At 36.7% G+C, this 24,635-nt stretch overlaps 1 protein-coding gene across 1 annotated transcript in view; it reads right to left on the reverse strand.

Annotated features, from left to right (window-relative positions):
- Positions 1–4,220: 4,220 nt before the first annotated feature.
- The window catches only part of LOC126273162 (pre-mRNA-splicing factor ATP-dependent RNA helicase DHX16), a 105,318-nt gene continuing 84,903 nt past the window's right edge, over positions 4,221–24,635 (reverse strand). Inside the window, exons 15-16 of the mRNA XM_049976631.1 lie at positions 12,905–13,081; positions 4,221–4,531 (exon numbers count right to left, since the gene is read on the reverse strand). Coding sequence (XP_049832588.1) covers positions 4,397–4,531; positions 12,905–13,081 — 312 coding nt within the window. The 3' untranslated portion in view covers positions 4,221–4,396. The remainder of the gene's footprint in view (positions 4,532–12,904; positions 13,082–24,635) is intronic.

The following is a 24,635-nucleotide window of genomic DNA, read 5'->3' on the forward strand; positions in this document are numbered from 1 at the left end:
TTATGGAACATTTCTACTATAAGAACAGTGTGTGAAAAAAGTACTGGAGAAATTCAGTATGACTGACTGTGACGCCTGAAGGCTCCATTTGTTCCAGAAGGGAGACAGATGAAGAAAATCAAGAGAATGTACACATTAAATTTTCTTATAATGAAGCCATAGGAACAGGGCTTAATTTCAACCAGAATGGTATTCCAGCACCTCCCAAGGGAATTTTTTTTAACTCAATGGAACAATTTATTTGGCATTGGAGATTTGAAATAGTACACATGTATTAAATAGCAACGTAACTGTAATTAACTGCTGTGCCAGCACCAGTGAATGTGATAATGGTTGATGTTTTATAGCAATGTTTGTATTCAGATGTGTGTAATGAATATGAACTTAGATTAATGCACCTATAATACAACTCAATGAGTAGAAGCAAAATGACATTTAAAGCATTTACTAAACATCTAAATCTGTGCCCTATGTTACATTGTGGCTTTTTTCCCCATAACTCTTTGAGGAGTTGGAATTGTACACAACCCCAATGAGCTAGGGATATCTTCATTATCATTCATCGCTAAATGCTTCATCAATTAATTTTGGGCCGTAGGTATCTGCAGAAATTTTCCAGTGTGGTAGGGGTGGTGGTGGTGGTGGTGGTGGTGGTGATGTGGGGGGTCAGGAGGCAGGATTTTAAAATTGCCATGTCTTACATAAATTACTCAATCAGTTTTGAGATGTGTCATGCCACAAGAACTAAATTTCGCAGCTGACACAAAAAATTTAATATATTCCAGAGAACTGATAGTTATCCACTCAATATTTACACTTGTTACAAATAGATTACTCTGATAATTAAATTACTTTGATAATTAAATTAATTTGATAATTAAATTAATTTAATAATTAAAAGGTAAGCATGACTCATAATCACCTTCAAAATAAACCCTTTTGCATTGTCAAAATGATTAAGGATGTGAAACATTTTGACGTTGACAATCTAAAATTATATTGTTTTATGATTATATATGAGATGTATTCAACAAAATTATCAGTAAGCTAGGAAACAGAGCTGCACAATATTTAGACAAGGTATTTTTATTCATATTCTGATAATGTTAATTGATTCTGAAGCAGGAAATAATCAGAAGTGAGAATACTGCTGGTTATAAACAAAAATAACCAGGCATAAAGAGCCTTTGACTAATCTTCCTTGAAAATAGTAATGCAGAGAACACATTTTAATGCATAGCAGTGTGCACATGGTACAAGTGATAGATAGTCTGTTAAACTAAAAAATGCTCCAGGGAGCGCTTCAGTTAAATACTTTTGATTATATTAAGAAGACTCTGACAGGGAATTCTGATTTCACAACAGTTGGGAAATGCCTTGTAACCAACTTGACAACAATACTTCAAAGTAGGCAATAAAGGGAGTCAGCATGGCACACGAGTGGTTTTTTTTACATGAACAGGGGTGTGCTCATTGTTATGGGAAATAGAGCTACTTACAAATGAGTGAAGCCCATGCTTCAAAATTGAGTAACTGCATTACACTTTCTAAACAGAAGGTGGTAATCACCACTGCTTTATCTCACTGTGATTGGTCACATAGTGCTACAATTGGCTAAGTGAGAGGTTTCGTGGAATCATGAGAATTACTTCTAGAAGTGTATGAGAAGTCTGTAATGAATAAGAACTCTGTACTCCTGATTCTGAGGGCGGGTGGTTTCCAAGTGCCCCCTCACCCATTGCAGATGCCTATGTACTGGACACACATTCACTGAACAGCTACAGTGCAACTGTTTGAATGTTGTGGCTGACAGCAGCTGAAAATATGACATCATAGTCACAAAGACCACTGACTTTTGCCGATATGTATGGAAGGGAAGTAGGGAGCAATGTGACACTGCTAGCATCTGTCACTTATATTAAATCTTGTGGTTTTATTGTTTTAATGATAAGAATTATCTCTCACAAACCTCAATCTCAGTACAGTATTTTGTAAGAAAAGATGTCTCATTGTAATTTTTATCAAAGTTGTGCAGTTGAAGAGATGTGTTCCAGCACCCAAAGGTTTAGAAATTAACCATGGCATAGGAGATCTTCTGTCTTGGATTCACAATCAGTTATTGAGAGCTGCTTCACAATAAAGAAAAGGGACAAAATGTCGAATATATTCTGACATACCTGCAATATTCCAACAATTATGGCATTTATAATAACAACAAAGAAGATCACTTTTTCATCTAAATTCTACTGTGATCCTAATTATGTGCACGAGGTGAGAGACAGGAAGGGTGCAAGTGCACATTATTCTTTATGCACTGAAGAGCCAAAGAAACTGATATACCTGCCTAATATCGCATAGGGCCCCCACAAGCACTCAGAAGTGCTGCTACACAACATGGCATGGACTCTGCTAATGTCTGAAGTGGTGTTGGAGGGGATTGACAGATGAATTCTGCAGGGCTGTCCATAAATCTGAAAGAGTACAATGGGGTGGAGATCTCTTCTGAACAGGATGTTGCAAGGCATCCAAGATGTGCTGGTTGGTTGGTTTGGGTTATAAAGGGTTCAAACTACAGAATCATCTTCCCTCCATACATGCTCAATAATGTCAACTGAAAAGGCTGCCCTGGGCTATAAAAAAGTGAGGAAAGGTTAACAGTTCTTGCTGCATCCAATGTAAGTGGAGACCACAAACTAAAGCATAGCGAAGTCTGCCAAGCCTAGAGCTTTAAAAAAATATCATGCTTCTGCACTGCCTGTTACACATGTTTACCAAAAAATCTGCTTGGATGGACAAAAGTATTTTTAAGGAGTGGTTATTTTGTTCGACAGACAGAAAGATACCTAAAGAAAAAGTACTCACCTTCCAAAGCAGCCTTAAAGCTTGACAACGTTGGTTCATAACCTGATGAGGAAGAATTGCAATGTGATGGTATTCACACACTGTTCTTCACCCCTAACATGACAAGTTTAATAAAACCTATGGACCAAGACATCTTACAATGCTTCGAGAAAAGACAGTGTCATCATTTGCTTCAGATGCTTCTATGAACAATAGGAGGTGAAGGAACCATAAAAAGCTACGATAAAAGACCTAAATACTGGACTGGTCTTGCAATTGTTGAGATGGTTAGTGGATCCTCTGAAGACAGTGATGATGAGTAATTACTGAACCACTGATCACTCACACTGGGGGTTTTGCAATGGAAAATGTGGCACAACATTATATCTAGCAGGAAGCAGAAGTTACTCTAACTGAAACCATGATTCTTAGAAGACGGTGTGTTACTGCTGCTAAAAAATGAGGTTCTAATTTAAAACAAAGGACTGTGAATAATTTCTTTAAAATGTAACTTATATTTTTCCAAATTGGAAATGTATGCCCATATGTGTACATATAACACAGGTATGTACTATGTTGTTGTCTTATTTATTTTTTTAATCATCACTGTGCTCATTAAACATTTATTCATGATTTACCCATTAATTTAGTGATATTTCTGTATTATCCAGGGTTTTTCTCAAATTACCAGGACTCTGCTGTATACCTATTATATGATCCATTGGCAATACTTACCTGTCCCAAATTGCTGTTCGTTCAGCATATAAATGTTCTCTTCATTATTGTTGACTGTTACACTTGATTATACCGTTATTTATACAGGGGTCTGATGACAATGTAATGTAATACAGAAACCAGTAGCTTAATAAAGATTTTAAAATTTACAGTTTAAGGCGTACCGCAGTTTACTTCAAATAGGATAGTGTCACATAAATGTTAAGAAATCTGAACTGTCACATGCTTGATCTATCTCAATAAGGGCTACATAGAAAGCTTCAAGAACCTTATGGGAGGAATCCAGGAATGTACTACAGTCCCCTGCTCTACCCCGTTTGGATCATGTAGTCAATATTAGACTAATTACAGAGTTCACAGAGACATTAAAGAAGTCGTTCTTCCTTAACTTCACACACGAATGGCAATGTGAAGTATCCTCCACCATGCAATTCAGTGGTTTGCAAAGCATGAATTCAGATAGCACAATGTGTGTAAGGCAATTCCTTGAAGTCTAAGATGCCAACGTGCAAATGAGTTTACTGATCAAAGTAAATACATGTAATCCAGCACAGACTTTACAACTTTTCTGGGGAAATGTGCTGTGCCATAAAAAATGACTGCTACTTTCAGTAGTTGTTGCATGGCTATATAAAAACATGGAATTGTAAAAATACAGACAACATTTATTTTCCTATAAATTATGTAGTATTCAAAAGTATAATTTGTACTCTTCCTTTTTTTCCAAATATATCCTAAAGACATCAATGCAAATACAAAACAGAAGTTCAATGGAATACAATTATTAGTTACAATGTGCAACATAAGTGATGATATATCTTCAATGGTCTCCCAGTTCTGCTCTCGATTTGCCAATCTGTTTTGGCATTTTTTTGTTAGTAGAGTCTTCCAATTCACGTGGTTTGTAATAGTGTGGAGCTACTTCCAATAACCATTTACTTTCAATTTCAGTAACCTGAAAAAGTAAAATAACGAGTATGAAACAGCAATACTTGTAACGATATGGATACTTTCAAGTGAATACTCTTAAAGCAAAGTGATAAGTATATCAGGAAGGAATTATTCAAGAAACAACTCTGCCTGAAAATGGCTCTGTGTTTCTTATACACACATCTACATCTACACTCATTGCTATAGGAACTGGTATGCCCTGTAAAAGTTAATGGTAACTACATGCATGGTAAGCAACTATGTTGATTGAAACAATCCAGAAAAATGCAAACCGATGTCTAATCATTGGTTGATTAGTTTGATGTTGTAAATATGGCTACATGCTGACACTTTGCAACTTCTTTTTCTCTTTATGTTAAGTTGGTAATTCCTACCCATCACCTTTTACACATTACAAAAATAGAAGTTATTCTACGAAATAGGAGTTTCCACAAGGAGCAGTTATTTACATTGCTTGGTGACTACTCAATCTTATATATCGCATTTTCCAAAAACAGGATAATTCTTATTTATCGATAATTTATACACATATGGAATAATATGCATATAATTTACACACTGTTAAATATTAAATAATTTAAAAGTTGTCATTTATAAAAGTCAATAAAATTAAACTTCAATGCTTTGTTAAAAACATAGAATTCCCCGAGATTTTATGAAATTTCTGAAATTCCCTGTAATTTACTGAGAATTCCAGGTTCTCAAGGTTTTTCAGAAGAATCACCCCCCTGCTTTGCTGCCTGTCAGACATTTTATATCACTGGATAAGCGATCAAAAATTTTGATGGCTGCATCTTGCACCTTTCGTACTAAAGACAACCTTACTGTCGAGTAATGAATGTAAGTTTTTCCTTCTCTCATTATAATTATGTACATTATTGTTCCTTTTGAACTACAATGAGTTATTTACAACAAACTTCATGAGAGAATAAATATACTGCAAGGCAGTAATGAAAATGCCTAACTCTTTAAACAGATGTCTGCAACATAATAGTGAGTGAGCACCGCATATTATTGCTGCAGCACATTTTTGAGCAATGAAGACTTACTTCCTTCACAATGAATTGTCTGAGAATATAGTTCCATATGACATTTTTGAAGGAAAATAGGCAAAATAACCCAACTTATTTATTTGACTCTCCCCAAGATTTGCTATGATTAAAAGTGCAAATGTGGCTGAAGTGAGTTATTTTATCAGCTCGATTTTTTAAGTTGCCACCTTAGCCATTATTTCCTCACCATTAGTGCAGCACCTGAATGCCTGAATACACTGTGTCTTTTTGAAACTTAGACGGTGACCATTTGCAGAAAACCACTCAATAATACTTTTAAGAACACAGTATACATGTTTCGACTGATAACAATACTAGTATCATCTGCAAAAGAACTAATTTTGCTTGTTCATGGAAAAAAATGCCTGGATTTTTTCCCCAGATTTCCCAGTTAAAAATAAACTTTCTCCCGGGAGAAAATGCATTTTTTCCATGTTAAGTGACAGTATATTTTCCCTTGGAACTGCAAAACTTATCAATCCTTTGGGTGGTTATGGTTTTATACATAGGCATAGAATTTCCTGGCACGTTAGAAAATGAAAGCCAGGGAAAAAACAGATTTTGGAAAGTCCTTTGATTTGCAGCAACATGCATGCTGCATATTTTTGCATTACAAAAGGATGAATTCGAATTACTTTCTGAAGCACTGAATCTGAGATTGTGATGCGCTCTTGTAACACCACCATAGCTCATGTCACATGATCTCACCAGCCGATGACAGCGGATATAAAGAGCATAAGGTACATGTTGTAGTCAGCCAATAGCAACATCACTATTAAGTAGTGCGAACACACAAACAGGAAAAGTTAATGGTTTAAATTAACATGCATAGTGTTGCTACAAGAAAAGCAAAGCTTTCACATATAATATTGGCCTCTAAGGTTAATAAGCTGCAAGAGAGGCTAAACTTTCACAGATCATGTTGATTTTTTTTGCGTGTGTTACATTTTAAGATATACCACACAAATGTGCCAGTAAAATTTTTAATACTGACATAACTGTCTCGTTTTTTGGGTCCAAAATTCTTCTAAAGGGCTCATCATCAAAGAGTTGATTTTTAAATGAGAGTCAAACGCTCTGTGAGTTGAGAAATTCATCGTACATTCTCGCACATGGTTCAACTTGCGTAAAAGGAAATTTACGTTGAAGGTAATGCTTTTCAAACCACCATTCGCAATATTTTCCCTCGACCTGTTAGAAATGCGTTCATTTCAGCAGCTGCCAGAGAGCGTCAGATAACAGGTGCCACCGCGCCTGTGCAGCTATGACGACGTAGGAAGCCAGTATGTTCATACATGTAAAACATTAAAAGATCTTTCATTATGTTATAAAGGAAATAAGACATAAGAGACTTCCTGGCAGATTAAAACTGTGTGCTGCACCGAGACTCGAGTCTCGGTCCTGCACACAGTTTTAATCTGCCATGTAGTTTCATATCACCGCACACTCCGCTGTAGAGTGAAAATTTCATTCTAAAGACATAAGAGGATCCTCCAAGAGCATCGGAATTTCGTGACCCATACTAAAATGTGCATATCTAAAGCGCATACTTAAAGGGCACATTCGTATGTCCAAATTCCCAATTAAGTAGGCCTCGACCTGATATCAAGCTTTTCAGTGTGGTTTCCAGGATGTAAATTTTCTTGGAGTACCAGTACTGTATTATCTCATGTTTGGTTCTTTGTTATGGCATAACGCCGTATGTGCTAGAAGACAAAAACATGCACTTGAAATGCAGCACACAGTTGAAACTGGCCATAAGAGTGGAATTAAACACTTCATTTCAAACACACTGACTGCCTCAACAGGAAAGATAAATAAAAGCCAAATTTGTTTAGCAAACCAACAAAAATAGCTTCGTTGTTCTGCAAGGCAATTAATGCCTGACTGCCAGGAAGCTAGAAATAAAATAAAAGAAAATTTGAAACTAATAACATACTGTAGCCTTCCGTAATTATGTGAATGTGTTTTAATTCACTTGATAGCTCCCAGCCACAGAAATCCTTTTTGTTTTCATTTGAGGTGAGAGCAGTAAACAAATAGGAAACAGCAAAATCACTAAATGTAAAAATGGATCACGTGGAGACTAGCCACTTCCCCACTCTAACCCACACTGCTTTGTGTATCAGCCCCAAGTCTACAATATTTCCAAACCGGTGCAATACTAGATAGTGGCCCTCCCCCTCCCTCAAGCATCCGAGTTAGGACGTTAAATAAATAATAATAATAATAATTGAATTTTCAAAAATAAGTTCATTTTGTAGTGCACATCTTTCTGAGGAGTCTGATACATAAAACATATGTGTTCGAGGAAGTCTAAGACATGTTATTTGATCTTAAGTCTGCCAAAGTGAAGTGCCATGCCTCTTCACACAGCTTCTTCTATCGCATGTCACTGTATTTCGCTCTGTGGAATTGAAACATGTATATTTTGTAATGGATGGCAGCAAACTATATCCACGACAGCGGAAACTAGAATGTCCTGCGGTGCTTCTCCTGCTCCCGTTCAGATGGTTTTATATTTTGACATCCTGCCCTCTTTTTTTTTTTTTTCTTTTTTTTTTTTCTTCTTTTCTTTTAAAAAGACTGCAGTTAATACTGGATAGGATTATTTGCAATCAGGAGAAGAAGAACTCTTAAGAAAATTTGCACTCTTTATTGCCTATTAGCTATTAACTTGCTGTTTTGTCTGACATAAAATTAACCAGTAAAGACGAGAGACAAGCAAGACAGTACACATTTCTTCAATCCATAGCTCCCAGCATTTTTTCCTCTTAACCTTGCTACAGCTTTACATGACATGCTTTCCTTTCTGTGAAAGAATCTATTACTCATCATTGTTCGTCAAACATTTCGCTACATGAAAAATCGACATGTCGTTGTTTTAACATGGAAAAAGCTGTTCATATAAATAGTACCCAAGACTGGTGCGGTTTCTCGATTTGATAACATCTATTTTGTCACTGTTTACTAGATGAAACAAAATAGGTCATGTTCTACATCCTGGAGGACCTCCTCACTATGGATCAATTGGAATGAAGCTAAATCTAATCTAATCTAATACTGCAGCAATTGAAACACACACCAAATAAAGGAGACTGTTTTGGTACAAATGGTCATTTTTATAACATGACAGATTATAATTCATGAAGTACCAATATCAAATGCCTATTAGGCCTACTACAAGCAAAAGGCTTTATGTTGGGAAACAGTTTCACATTTCATTCATACACTCCGGTTTCTCAAGCATGAGATCGAAAAGTAGTCGTACAAATTTTTTATATAAATTTGGAATTGTCATATTCTTCCATAATTTGTGTGAGTCCTCGTTTCTTTTCCTTCCTCATTCTAACAATCAATCTTGTCATCACTAATCCCGTAACTCTTCCTAACCTTGCCAAAACTTATTCGCCGGTTAACTTCACTAACCCTGTCAGAATCACTGGTTTAATTATCCCACGATTATTCTCCGGTTAGGCTTTGTTATATGTTCGAACAATGCGTTTTCCTTGCTACTTCTAGAATAGAACTTCAGTGGCTGCTAGCCAGGGACAGCACAACTGGCCACTACTAGTGTAGCGATCTGGTCAAAAATTTTCTGTCAAAATTTCATTTTCTTGGATACACTGGGAACATACGAGTAATACGTAATCTTTCTTACCTGTTACTCCTGTTAGTCGTTTAATTCCACTCTGGTAATTTATATCTATGGATTTTGCTAATAATTATTAGAACGCTGATAATCCACACCCAATCAACGACATAAACAAACAGCAATTGGTATTCACCCGTTTGGGTTTATTCGGCTCAGCTTGTATAGCCTCGTCCCCTTTTGTCTGTAGGAAAGTTTATTTCTAGATGCAACAAGGATTCCCTGACAGAGACATCACATTCACTAAGCACGCATTCAAAAATCAACTTATGATTCATTCAGAAATCAACTTAGAATGTGTTCAAAAATGTTCAAAAGCCAACAGGGATGTGTTTCAAAATCATATAAATAATTGATAGACCAATGTGCGCTGGATGCTAGGCACTTTGTGAAACAAGGTTTTTTTCCTCAAGAATATGAATGTGCTCCTCCCCCCCCTCCCCCCTCCCTCAGTTTGCTGTCTCCCCACCCCATTCCTCAGATCTGGGCCTGCTGGGTACGCATGAATCTGGCAGCTTGGGCGCGCCAGTAAAACTTCTCCCAGTAGCATCTAGCAGCTTGCTGTGACTGCTTACACAGCCAACAGCTACATTTCTGTAGCCAGAAGTAGGAGAAGTACTACTCACAAGAGAGTCAACTGCGCCTGCACATGAGCCCGCTCGTAACTGGTAAAATGAATCTAATGTAACAGCTGTGATGTTACACTCATTGGAGGCAATTTGTCTGCTTGTATGAGCACTGTGTTTTGTTGTTGTATATGGCGCATTTCCTTTGCAACTTAAATTTTATATTTATTTCTTTCTCATTCATTTTTTATTGCTGCAGTATTATTTTGCAGTGGTGGGATACAGTAATATCACTTGTTAGAGTATCAGTTCTCAGCAGTCAAAATTACAAAAAAATAACTGAAAATTAAAACAATGAAAAATTATTGGGTTTCTCCCAGATCTCCGGGTCGTATACACCCTGCTTTAGATGGTCATTTGAGAAACAACAGTGAGCATAGACTGAGCATTGAGGATTCCCAAATGTGATTTCTCCCCAACCAGAAGAATCTCAACATTGGTTGAATTATTAAGTACAACTTTCTGCATTGTGTTTGTTAAATATAACATTATTCATTGGTTGACTACGCCATCATTTCCATGTATCCTCAGTTTATCTAGGAGAATATTATGATTTACACAGTCAAATGCATTCTATATGTTACAGAAAATAACAACTGATACTATTTTATTATTTGATGCTTGTAAAATTTGGTGATTGAATATGGAAATGGTCTTCTCAGTTAAGCAATTCTTCCAAAATCCAAACATGATTTATTGAGGATACTATTGTAGCTCAGGTGGGATGCTATTCAAAACATACCTTCTCAGGAAGTCTGGAAAATTTTGTGAGTAGTGAAATAAGTTGGTAGTTATTGTCATCTCTTGTGTCATCTTTCTTGTGGAGGAGTTTAACAATGGCAGTTTTCAACCTCTCGGTAAAAGTGCCCTGGGTTTGTGATGCAGTACTTATTTCGGGAAAGACAGCACTTATTATATGGGAACGAGTCTTTTAGTACTCTGTTGGAAATACCATCAAATCCAGGTGAGTTCTTATTTTTGAGATAATATATAATTTTCTTAATTTCAGAAGGTGAAGTGCACGAGGCAACCAATTGACTGAATTTTATGAGATTTGCCTATTTCTATATTTTCTGCTACATTTTTGACTGATTCAATTTATGTCAATGGTGATGTTCTCTTATTCTATGGCCTCTTGTCCTCCTTTAACTTCACTACATTCCATGCAGACTTAAGTTTGCTCTTTTTCTGACATAATGTGCAAGCTCTTTAATTTTCGAAATAATTTTGAACAGTTTTTGCAGGATGCAACTACTGCAGGATCTTTTATTTGTTCCTGCCAAAAGTTCCATTAACTTTTTCTTTCACAGGATACTTTAATTAACTCCAGTGATCCATAGTTTCTTACATGGTTTTTTTATGTCACTTCTAAGTAATTTCAAAGAAATGAATTTTTTGTGAGATGGATTAAATTTTATGTTTGCATTTGGTTCCTTATACTTTTCATCCCAGATAACCTTGTCTAAACTGTTCATAAAAATAACCTTCCTAGAGTCATTATATTCTACCTAATTTCCATGGAGGAATGCCTACACTGTAAGGTATTATCTTATTTATCCTAACTAACTGTGCATCATGATCAAAGAGAGCTATTGCCTTTACCTGTGTTGTAAATCTAATTACTGAGATCAAATTTCATGATCCAGATAAGGTTTCCAGATCAATTTTCGTATCAGAATCTTTTAGAAAATTGACACTGAAATCATCAGACTGCTTGCTGCTGTCTGACGTATAGTTTTAAGGAATCCAAATTCCTCATAACCATTACAAGTTTCCCAGTGGGGATCTACTGTAGTTACAAGTAAAAGTGAATTATCCTGCAGTATTATTTCACAAGCTCACACTTCTATATGCCACTCACTTAAAAAAACCTACTTATTTTAACATTTTTGAATTTGTGTTCTCCCTTAATATATGGAACAACTCCCACTGTTACCATATTAATTCTACAAAAGCAAGAAGCTAGGGTGTGATTTTTATATTTAACTTCACTAAGCCCCTGCTGTTATACTAGATCAGCTAGGCACAGGATGTCTACTCTTTTCACAGCTCTCTAAATTTTTCCAACAGACAAGAAGCTGTTCTACATTATCACCCAATCCTGAAATATTCTGATGAAATAAGCTAACCGCCCTTTGCTGTCTACCCGTAAGCATTTTTAGGGCTCTTCTGTTGTTTTGACTTCTTTGACAAAAGTGTGTCTGAATCATTATTCTAACCCAAAAAAAACACTACCAACCAAGGGGATCTTGCTTTGTGTAATGGTGGCCTCTTGTTCATTTGCTACAAGAAGTTTATCCAACCCATCTCTTCCTCTCTTTCGAAGATGTAGGCCATGTGTAGTCAATGTATTCACAACAGTGAAATCAAGTGAATGAATCTGAGGAAGGTGGAGATGAGAAAGCAGGTATGCAATGCAATAACACATTCATTTTTAGGAAACTTCAAATCAAATAAGGAGACCTAAAACGGTCATGGCTTCAATATGAAACTCTCTCTCTCTCTCTCTCTCTCTCTCTCTCTCTCTACATGTCCATCTACTTACCATCCCTCACTTTCTCTGTCCTGTAAGCTTTGACTGTAATATGTCCATAAAACTCTATTCGTGCAAGCACAGAAAAATGAAATGCTAATTAGTGAAAGTATAGAGTACTGTAAAAAATTTGCTTTTCTTTGCAGTTAATTTGTCATATACAAAGATTTACAGATGAGGAATACAGTCCTATAGGTGTAAATCTGCCGCATCATACCACAATACACAGCAGAGTACAGACTTTGATTACATTTCTTATATTAATGAGTTCTATGAAATGTTGAAATAATATTTCTCCATTCCATTATTATAAGTGACTGTACTGACACAATAGCTCTGTAATCACATAGATACATTAGAAAATTGTGGCAATTATGATATTTATTTCACTCTGACTCCACCTTCAAAAGGCACAAATTTGTTATGTAAACATGCTGATTGATGCGTTTCTAACATAATAAATATTCCTGAGGTTCTTGGGTGTAGTGTTGGACAGTGTCTGTAAAATACTAACCTGTCTCATAAATTCTTTAGTAGTGAACACCAATTCATGGTAAAGCACCCAGCGAGGCAGGTCTTCAAATAAGGCACTGTTTGGATGAATCATAACTGTTTGCTGATGCTTAACAGTTTTGTATTGACCACCTTTTGAAAGCCGTGCAATGTGATAGAAATATCCAGCTGTAATTGCCTGTAGGATGAATTGTACATTAGTAATTACTGACAAAAAAAAAGTTTTACAAGCAATATGACTATGCAGTAATAAATACACTATCTAAAAACATTCAGCCATAAGAAAATGTTACAAAATTGTTGCAATGAATTAGAATTTTTATGATTTTTTGATTACAAACTTCATTTTACAGAGAAAACTTCAACTAAATACACAACCTGGATTACTTTACTGTGTCTTAAAGTTAAGCTGAAGTTAACACAGGAGATTTATCTGTTTGTACCTCCAGTTTGGTCAGAAATCTTGGAGATATACATTGAGAGAGAGAATGTATTTTTTGTCTCATTAAATGGAATTTAAGGTTTGCATCTAAGAATATTCCAGGAATAACTGACCTTAATTCAGAATATTCAAACATTAAACACCGCCATTAGAGGCAGACCTGGTCTACGGCTGTAGATTTGCAACAGTTACACATAAATAAATTATTGTAAGATGATTAAACTAGGTGATAACATTATTGTGAACACAGCTCAAATTGATGAATGTTTAAACGAATTCTTCATAACATTGTGAATGTTGATCTTGACATTATAGTTTGACAGTGCATTAAAAACAGGGAAAGATTTTATAGTAGATTATAATTAAAGCAAAAAAGTTGCTGCCTGGGATAGGATACACATTTAAATTATAAAAGCAGTATATGACACTGTAGCTTCTTTACTAACTCTAATAAAAAGCAAAGTTTTGAACAGGGTAGCAAACTATGAGCTCAAGTACAACTAGGTAAACAGCTGTACAAGAAAAGGTCAAGCGAAGATACAAGAAACTATCAACCTACTTTTAGTCTTCCAATCCTGTCGAAAATGATGGAAAAAATCAGCTGCAATCTAAGATGCAAAATATATTGTTCTAAGTAAATAATTTGGATTCCAAAGAAGAAAGAGCCTATAGATACAACTTCCTCTAAAAATAAACAAAGTATCTGAATGGAGGCTACCTCTGTGAACCATGGCCCTCGGAACAGCTGCAATGGCTTGTGTGCTTCAACAATACAGATAGTCATACCAGAGGTAAAATTACAGCAGAAGGGTGTCTGTGGAGAGGCCAGACAAGCCTATGGTTACTGAAGAGTGGTGCACAGCCTTTTCAGAAGTTGCAGGAGAAACAGTCTAGATGACTGACTGATCTCCCATGTAATATTAGCCAACGTGGCCTCACTATGCACGTACTGTAAACAGCAGAAAGTAAGGGGAAACTACTGCTATTATTTTTCTATGAAGGCATGCAGCTACTGTACGGTTAAATGATAAAGACGTCCTCTTGCATAAAATGTTCTGGAGACAACATAGCCCCCATTCGGGTCTCTCGGGACAATGTTGTCAAGAAAAACGAAACTGGCACACTCTGTGAAGGAATGTGGAATGTTAGATCCTTTAATCTTTGAGATAGGTTATAGAATTTTGAAGGGAAATGGATAAGCTGAAGTTGGATTGGTGTAATGTGGTGGCAGGAAGAACAAGACTGCTGGTCAGATGAGTACAGGATTATAAATACAAAATCAGCTAAGGTTAACGCAGGAGTAGGAATAATAATGAATAGGAAGATATGAATATGGGTACACTATTATGAACAGCAAAGCAAAACACATTATCATAGTCGAGACAGACATATAACTAATACCCACCACATTCACACAAGTTTATATACCAACTATCTCTACAGATGTCGAAGAGATTGAAAGAATGTATGATAAGATAAAAAGAGGTTACTCAGATGGTTAAGGGAGATATAAATTTAATTATGTTGGGGAACTGGAATTTGACAGTCGGAAAATGCAGGCAAGGGAAAATAGTAGGAGAACATGGACTGAGGGAAAGGAATGAAAGAGAAGAAGCCACCTGGTAGAGTTTTGCACAGAGCATAATTTAATCATTGCCAATACTTGATTTAATACTCATGAAAGAAAATACTTGGAGACAGACAGAGATTTCAAAATCAGATATTAAATTGAAAAACATTTTCAGAGGCACATGTGAACTCCAAACACAATTTATTGGCTATGAGCTGCAGTTTAAAACTGAAAGAACTACAGAAAGATAGTAAATTAAGGAAGGAAGATTGAAGTTTAATGTCCTGATGACATTGCACTCATTAGAAGCAGATCACCAGCTTGGAATGCTTCATGGATGGAGACGTATATTGGCCATGTCTTTTTCTAATGAACCATCCCATCACTTGGGAGGCGGGCTGCTAGATTGTTGCCGGTAGGTTGGAATAACATGTTAGTGTTATAGAGATGCTTCGGGAACTCAAAAGGGAGGTAAAGTGATGTTCTCTTTGAGGAACTATTGAGAAAATTTAGAGAACCAGCAATTGAAGCCAACTGCCAAATGATTCCTCTACTGCTAACATACATTGCACGAAAGGACCACGAAGATAAGATAAGATATTACAGCTCATACGGAGACATTAGAGAGTTGTTTTTCCCCTGCTCTATTTGTGAATTGAACAGAAAGGCCAATGACAAGTAGTGCTACGTGGTACCCTCTGCCACGCACCATATGGTGACAGGCAAAGTATCTTTGCAGGTGTAGATCTAGATGCCTGGAGCAATTTAGGGAAACCACAGAAAATCTAAATCTGGATGGGTGTAAGTGGATTTGAACCACTGCTCTCCTGAATGTGAGTCCAGTGTGCTAACTATTTCTACATCTATACATGAGGTTACCGCTACTACTATCTTATGGATTAAATAAATCTGTGACCATTCGTGCTGCCATTCTCTGTACACGTTCAATATCCCCTGTTAGTCCTATCTGGTATGGGTTTCACACACTTGAGAAATATTCTAGAACCAGTCACACAAGTGATTCGTAAGCTGTCTCCTTTGTAGACTGATTGCACTTCCCCAGTTTTCTACCAATAAACCGAAGTCTCCCACCCGCTTTACCCACGAGTGAACCGATGTGATCATTCCATTTCATATCCCTATGAAGTGTTACACCCAGGTATCTGCATGAGGTGGCCGGTTCCAACAGTGACTCATTTTTATTATAGTCATAGGATACCACGTTTTTTTCATTTTGTGAAGTGCAGAATTTTACATTTCTAAACATTTAGAGCAAGTTGCCAACCTCTGCATCACTGTGAAATCTTATCAAGGTCTGACTGAATATTTATGCAGCTTCTTTCAGACAGTAGGCAAAAAGCCTGATTTTAGTATGAATATTGTCTGGAAGGTCATTGATATACAACATGAACAGCAAGGGTCCCGACACACTTCCCTGGGGCACACCCAAAGTTACTTGTACATCTGATGATGACTCACCATCCAGGATAATGTGCTGTGTCCTCCCTATCAGAAAGTCCTCAATCCAGTCACAAATTTCACTTGATACCCCGTATAATCATACTTTTGACAATAAGCATAGGTGTAGTACTGATTCAAATGCTTTTCAGAAGTCAAGAAATACCACATTATCTGACTGCCTTGATCCAAAACTTTCAGTATTTCATGCGAGAAAAGTGCGAGTTGCGTTTCACATGGTCAATGTTTTCGAAAATCTAAACAGGTTGGTATTGAGCACATCATTCTGTTCAAGATACCTCATTATGTTTGAGCTCAGAACATGCTCTAAGATTCTACAATAAATCAATGTCAAGAATGTTGGATAGTACTTTTGTACATCACTTCTACTACCCTTCTTGTAGATGGGTGTGACCTGTGTCTTTTTCCAAGAACTGGGCACAGTTTTTTGTTTAAGGGATCTATGATAGATTATAGTAAAAAGTGAGGCTAATTCAGTACAAAATCTGATAGGGGATCCATCATGCCGTGAAGCTCGGTTCAATTTTAACTATTTCATCTGTTTCTCAAAACCACTGTTACTATAGTTGGAGTCATGAATGGTGGTGGTCGAGTTTAAGCTTGTTTTGCGCACCTATCTCACACAGTCTCCGACAGCCAATGAGCGTTCAGTAGTGTTCTCAGCACTCCGTTCTGGAATGCTACAAGTTGTTTAGTGAATTTTTATTGCATGTGTTGTGAGTTGTCCTCGCTGATTATGGTTGTATGTGATAAATGTTGTATAAGAAAGTGAGAGACATAATTTGCAGGCTATATGCTTTCTTCAAGCAGAAGGCATGCACATGTGCATACCGTAACTCTCACTTAATGCATTACTTGTCTGTGCCTTGACATGCGCGAACCACCATCATTTGTGAATTGGACAATAATACTTATTTCATTCATCTTTTCAGTGGTCTGAGGATTAAACTGTGCAATTCTCTTGAGTTTTTCTTTGTAAAGGAACATTTGAAAAAGGAGTTAAGCATTTCAGCTTTTGCCTTGCTATCATCAATTTCAGCTTCTGTCTCATTTGCCAGGGGCTGGACACCAACTTTGGTGCATTCACATATGCCCAGAATTTCTTTGGCTTCTGTAAATGATCACTTGACAATTTTCTACTATAGTAGTCATTGAAGGCATCATGCATTGCTCTCTTAACAGCCAAATACATTTCATTCAGCATTCCACTATCTATACCCTTATGCTTTGTTTTACACCTATTCTGCAGTAATCTCTGTTTCTTTAGAAGTTTCTTTACAGTTACTGTATACCATGAAGGTTCCCCCACATTATGGAATGTTCTACAGGGTACATATCTAACCAGTGCATGGTCAACTATTCTTTTATACTTGAGCTGTAACTCTACATGCTCCTGTCCTGTGCTGACAGTTTCAAGTTCCTCATGGAGATATGACACTTACTGAAGATATCTTCCACTTGTTTTAGTTGCACTTTATACTTTGGGAGCCATTGTTGCCACAACCACGTCACGGTCACTGATACCAGTTACAATGTAGACATCCACAAAGGGGATAGGTCTATTTGTTGCCATTAGATCCAATATATTTCACCAGGAGCACGGTTCCTAACTATCTGTCCTAGGTAGTTTTCAGAGAAGGCATTTAGTACCGTTTCACAGAACATCTTATCATGCCTACCACTAACTAAACTATAATTTCCCCAATTGTTGAATGATTAAAGTCTCCACCAATGATTTCAGTATCAGTACCAACCTCACTCACTAACAAATTACTGAAATGAGACTTGGATAAGTTGAAAGATCCAGTGGTTGTTGTGAGTTTCAAAGGGAGTATTAGGCAATGACTGACTGGAACAAAGGTAAAGAACACAAATGGACAGCCTTGAGAGATGAAATAGTGAAGGTAGCAGAGGATCAAATAACAAAAATACAAAGCCCAATAGAAATCATTGGATAACTCATGAGATACTGACTCTGAGTGATGAAAGCAGCAAATGAAGTTGACAAAAGAGGACACAGACAACTTCTACCTATGAAAAGATTAAAGAGGCCTTTGGAGAAAAGTGAAGCAGCTGTATGAATATCATGAGCTCTGACGGTGAGTCAGTACTAAGCATAGAAGGGAAAGCTGAAAGACAGAAATCATATATAGAATGGCTATAAATGGGAAGTGAACTCCAAGGCAGTATTCTAAAAAAGGAAGAGAAAGTAGATGAAAATGAGCTGGGAGCTACAATAGTGTGAGAAGACCTAAATCAAACAAGACCTGTGGAGTAAACAACATTCCTGTAGAATTACTGAGGTCCTTCGGGGGAGCCAGCCATGACAAAACTATTCCGCCTGGTGTGAAAGACAGGTGAAGCACCCTCAGACTTCAAGAGGAGTGCAATATTTCATCTCCAAACACGGCAGGTGCTGAAAGGTGTGAATGCTGTTATATTACCAGTTTTAGAAATAAAAGACTGACACGTATTATTTACAGAAGAGTGGTAAACTTCTAGAGGCCAATCTTAGGTAAGTAGAGAAGAAAGGAAAACTTCTACAGGTTGATGATCAGTTTGGGTTCAAGAGAAATGTAGGAACACATGAGGCAATATGGGCCCTGTGCCTCATGTTAGAAGATATGTTGTAGAAAAGCAAACATATATTTACAGCCTTTATATTTAAAGAAAGCTTCTGATAATGATGACTGGAATATATTCCTCGAAAATTCTGGAGAAAGCAGGAATAAAATATAGGGAGCAAAAGATTATTTACAAATTGTATGGGAACCAGACTACATGAAAGGGAAGCCATAGTTGACATGGGAGCAAGATAGGATTGTAGCCTGACCTCAGGTGTTATTCAGTTTGTGCATTGAGAAAGTTATGAAGGTAAGTAAAGAGAAATTCGGAAACGGTATTAAAGTTCAGGGAGAACAAAAATTAAAAACTCTTAGATTTGCTAGACATATAATAATTCTGTCAGAAGACTTGAAAGAGTAGTTGAACAAAATATAAGATGAACACCAACCAAAAGTAAAATAAAGAGAATCTTGGATGATCAGCAGTTCACATAAGAAGAGAAAAATGCTAAAGATTAAGTGGGTAGATTGATAAGGGGGATATTGAAACAAAATGAGGAAAAAAGAAGAGATTGGTTGATGGTATACATCCAAAGGCATTAAGGAATTATCAGTTTGATTATGCAGGCCATTTTTGGTGGGTAAAAATTGTAGAGGGAAACCATGGAATGAATACAAAAAATGGTCCAAGTGCATATGTGAGGGGGCTTTAAAAATTAAGTTACACATAATTATGTCAGACCAAGCAACTTTTATTGAATGCTACCCTATACTTCAAAGAGACACAGATACATGACACCATTTTTCATCATAGTCACCGAATATCTGTGCACAACAAATGGAGCATTCTGCCAATAGCTCAATTCCTTTAACACAGAAATCCATTCCTTGGCTATGGAACCATTCTCACTATTGGAAAGCTTACTTCATTCCAAATGTTCCTTGAGGTTGCCGAAAAGATGAGAATCACATGGCGCAAGATCTGGACTTCCCCATTAGCATCACTGACGTCTATTTGGCCTTGGTCAAACTGTTGGCATAGCACCATTCAACTATATCTGGAAGCGAAACTGCATTTGAGCCATGTTGCACCAGAAATTCATGTTGAACCTGTGTGCAAGTTAGGCATTTTGCCCACAAGAATCATTCTGTCCTGTAAACTTCAACTTTGGAGTATATTTCCAGTTTTTGTGCCTTTTCAGTTGTACACTGCAATGCACCTGTTACCTGTACCGCAGTAGGACTGTTTCTGCAGGAAACCTGGAATGTGTACTCTCCTCTGACAATGTGCCATTCTTGTTACATGATGGTCTTAGAGTGGGACAATACGTTAACTTGCTTTCTGATGTCCCTATGTACGTCTCAAGGTTGTTCAATGAGGAAGAGATTTACACAGTATAGAGTACTGTGGAGAACTGCATAAAACTCATCTCTGGACTGAGGATGACAACAACAATAAAAACAACATGGAATGGAGGGGTACAGCTGCAGGCATTATCTGTGATTTAACAAATGCATTTAACTAATTGAACTATAACTTGCTCATCTGCCAACTAACATTATACTAGCAAGTCCAGAGTGGAATGTAAATAAATAAAAGAAAGAATACAGAAAACCCAGCACTCTATGGCTGAAGCCTTGTGCAGTCTACAGGCACATAAGTAGGACTGAAAACACAGTGCCTCGATAACGTGGTCGGGAGGACATAGCTGAGTGTATGCATCTGCATTTTTATACGTTAGCTCTGAAAAATGACTCCCTGTTGACAGCACAGTTCCTCAACCATTTGATTAGTGGTAACATTCACTCCTTCTGTTATTTGTTACCTATGAATTAGATAACTATGGGATTACTGTTGTAAGTAAAAATGGTAAGAGTGAAAGGTGGAAGCACTGTATAGAGCGTATCCACAAATAAATTAAACGTGAAGGCAATAGAAGAGAAAGAGAGGAGAAACTAGGTCAAAATGAGATGGGAAATATGATAGCGTGAGAAGAACCATCCGCAGCACTGAAAAACTTAACTAAGACATCTGGAGTTAAAATGTTCACTCGGATTTATTGAGATGCTCATGACAGCCACTCTTGACAAAACTATTGAACTTGGTGTGCAAGATACATGAAACAGACTAAGAACCCTCAGACTTCCAGAATACTGTAATAATTCCAGGTACAAAGAATCTAGGTGCTCTCTTGTGTGAATATTACCAAACCATCAGTTTAATAAGTTATGCTTACAAAAGACAGACACAAATTATTTACAAAAGAATGGAAAAGATAGTTGAAGATAATCTTAAGAATGATCAGTTTGTGTAACAGAGAAATGAAGGAACGTACAAGTCAACACTGACCCTGTGACTCATCTTAGAAAACAGATTGAAGAAAGGCAAAGCTACATCTATAGCATTTGTAGATTCAGAGAAAGCTTTTGCCAATGGTGACTGGAGTACACTCTTTGAAATTCTGAAGGCAGCAAGGATAAAATATGGAGAATGAAAGACTATCTACAATTCCTATGGAAACCAAACTGTAGTTATAAGAGTCAAAAAACATGAAAGTGATACAGTAATTGAAAAGAGAGTAAGACAGGGTTGTAGTCTATCCGCAACATTATATCATCTGTACACTGAGCATACAGAAAAGGAAACCAAGGAGAAATTTGGAAAGAGAATTAAAATTCAGGGAGAAGAAATAAAACTATTGAGGGTTGTCAATGACATCGTAATTATGTCAGTGACAGCAAGGGACTTGGAAGAGCAGCTGAACAGAACGCATAATGTTCCAAAAAGAGATTATAAGATAAATATTTAAAAAAATAACAGTACTGGAATAATACTGAATTGAATAAGGGTATTCGAGGGAATTAAATTAGGAAATAAGATACTAAACAAAGAAAATGAGTTTTGCTATATATATACCAGGGAAGTGTGATACAACTGCTCTTGTTCTCCCCATACATAAATGATTTGATAGATAGGGTAAGCAGCAATCTTGGGCTGTATGATGATATGTCATGGTGCACGCAAGGGAGTCGTAGTTGAGTGACTGTATAAGGATGCAAGATGACTTAGACAAAATTTCTAGTTGGTGCCATGTATGGCAGCTAGCTCTACATGTATAAAAATTTAAGTTAATTCAGATGAGTACAAAAAACAATCCCATACTGTTCGAATACTGAATTAGTAATGTGCTGGTTGACACAATCGTGCCGATGTAATATCTTGGTATAATGCTGCAAAGCAATATGAAATGGTATGAGCACCTATGGACTGGCGAAGGGAAGGTGAATGGTTTACTTCAGTTTATTACAAGAATTTTATGAAAGTGTGGTTCATTTGTAAAGCTGAGCACATATAAAACATAAGTGCAACCCATTCTTGACTACTGCTTGAGTGTTTGGGACACTTACCAGATCAAATTAAAGGAAAGTGTCAAACTAATTCAGAGGCAGGGTGCACATTGTTTATGAGTAGGTTCAATAAACAAGTGAGTATTACAGGGAAATTTCTGGAGGGATGATGACAGTCTTTTTCCAGAACGCTATTGAGAAAATTTAGACAACTGGCATTTGAAGATGACTGCAGTACGATTATATTGCAGCCAAAGCGCATTTCATGTAAAGACCACAAAGATAAGAGAAATTACGGCTCGGATGAGATATAAAAACAGTCATTTTTCATTTGCAAATGGAACAGGAAAGGAAACGACTAGTAGTGGTACCAGTTAGTCTCTGCCTTGCACCAGGTGGTGGCTTGTGGAACATTTATGTAGGTATTGATGTAGATGCAATGGTACTGTGGCATGAGGATTTTCATGTGAACCACAGCTGTAGATATGAAAATAAATAAAAAAAATGCTTAACTTCATTTTCTAGGACGATAACTGAAATTTTATGACTACCCCTTACACAGCAAAATGTTGTACATGATGAAACAGGAGTAATAAAGGTTTGTCCAAATGAGCATGTAGCAACTTGACAAAAAGACACACTCTTTGTACTATGCTCCTAAAATCTGCTGACAGAAACAGGATTCGAAGCATTTTTCTTAACTTTTTCTGTTTTTGAAAACTACTGAATGCCTCCCGTTGCCCCTCTTTAATTCAGTTTGCCTTAGGTTCTTTCCTTTTAAGTTGTCTCATAAGTATAAAAATACTTCTTTTTCAGTGTGCCAATTAATAATTACTTTTTCCTTTCTTCAATAGAGCTGTGACATTTAGTACTGCATTTCTGCAATGGGTTGCTTACGATTTTTACTTTGCATTACTCTCATGAGACTGGCACAGCTTCATTCTCCTACAAGACCATTTTAAAATGAAACCCAAGCTGAAACTTGTATACTGAAATCTTTCCCATATAAAAGTACTTCTCACCATAAATTCTGCAGCATGTTTGTCATTCTTTTCTTCAGATTTCTGCAGTTGAGCTTCCAAAGAATTGTTGCAATGAACTAGTCATGTGGAATATTACATCAACCCCATTATGTTTTATGTGCATTTCTACATCGTAAGGAGGGCATAAATACAATGTCAATGGCTTCACACAGGAACCAGTGATTTAAAAAAAATCATTTGGTTAACATCAGATCATAAGAATGCGGTGAAAGTTTCTAATGTAAGTGAAGTGGACAGAATGTAGGTCATAGCAGGCTAGCAGCTGCACATCATTAGAACAGAAATGGTGAAGCTTGTAGGGTTTTATAGCATTCCTGTAACTAATATTTATGAAAAGTGGTTTTACAGTGGATAAATTATTAAAAAATTGCAAGGTACTGATTGACTATACTTCATCCAAATCCTCATATCAGAATATTAAACCAGTGTAGGTGGGTGTCTGTGCCACAACAGCAGAAAACGGCGATGGAGAAAGACATGAGTAGTTTGGAGCACATCATTCTTGCTAGATGTGTGGTTTATCATAAATGACACACCTATGAGATCATCAGTTACAGATTTAGTCCACATGAAAACATTGTGGAATAATGAAAATTAATGTAGGTTGATTCTTACAAAGAAGAAAACAGCAACCAGCCACTATTAATACTGCTATTTATTTAAGTAAATAGCGCCGTAACCGGTTTCGAACTGAAAAGTTCATCTTCAGACGGCTGTTCACAATATTTATAAGACGCACTTTACATAATTATCAGTTTTTGATATTTATGCTTCCACTGCAGCGAAATAGTCTTGGTGTGTGGTATTTCGCTGTAGTGGAAGCATAAATATCAAAAACTGATAATTATGTAAAGTGCGTCTTATAAATATTGTGAACAGCCGTCTGAAGATGAACTTTTCAGTTCGAAACCGGTTACGGCACTATTTACTTAAATAAATAGCAGTATTAATAGTGGCTGGTTGCTGTTTTCTTCTTTGTAAGAATCAACCTACATTAATTGTATACAGCCACGGTCTCACCATGTCAGTTTTAGACAAAATAACCTTATAATGAAAATTTGTTGTCTGGTCAGAGTAAACACTTCCTGTTAGATCAAACTGATGATAATGGTATGATATGCAATATCCATGACATTGCCTGTTTAACAGTTGCTCCACTGCATGCCTACCCATGTTGCATGAGGGCCACATACTGATGTCTTTTACTATCCAAGCTGTGGTGATTTGCTGTTCTTTTAGCAAGTCTATGGTTCTTTCTGGAGTGCTAGTTCTGCAAGGTTTGCAGG

Source organism: Schistocerca gregaria, chromosome 5 (assembly GCF_023897955.1).
Source record: "Schistocerca gregaria isolate iqSchGreg1 chromosome 5, iqSchGreg1.2, whole genome shotgun sequence".
NCBI lineage: Eukaryota > Metazoa > Arthropoda > Insecta > Orthoptera > Acrididae > Schistocerca > Schistocerca gregaria.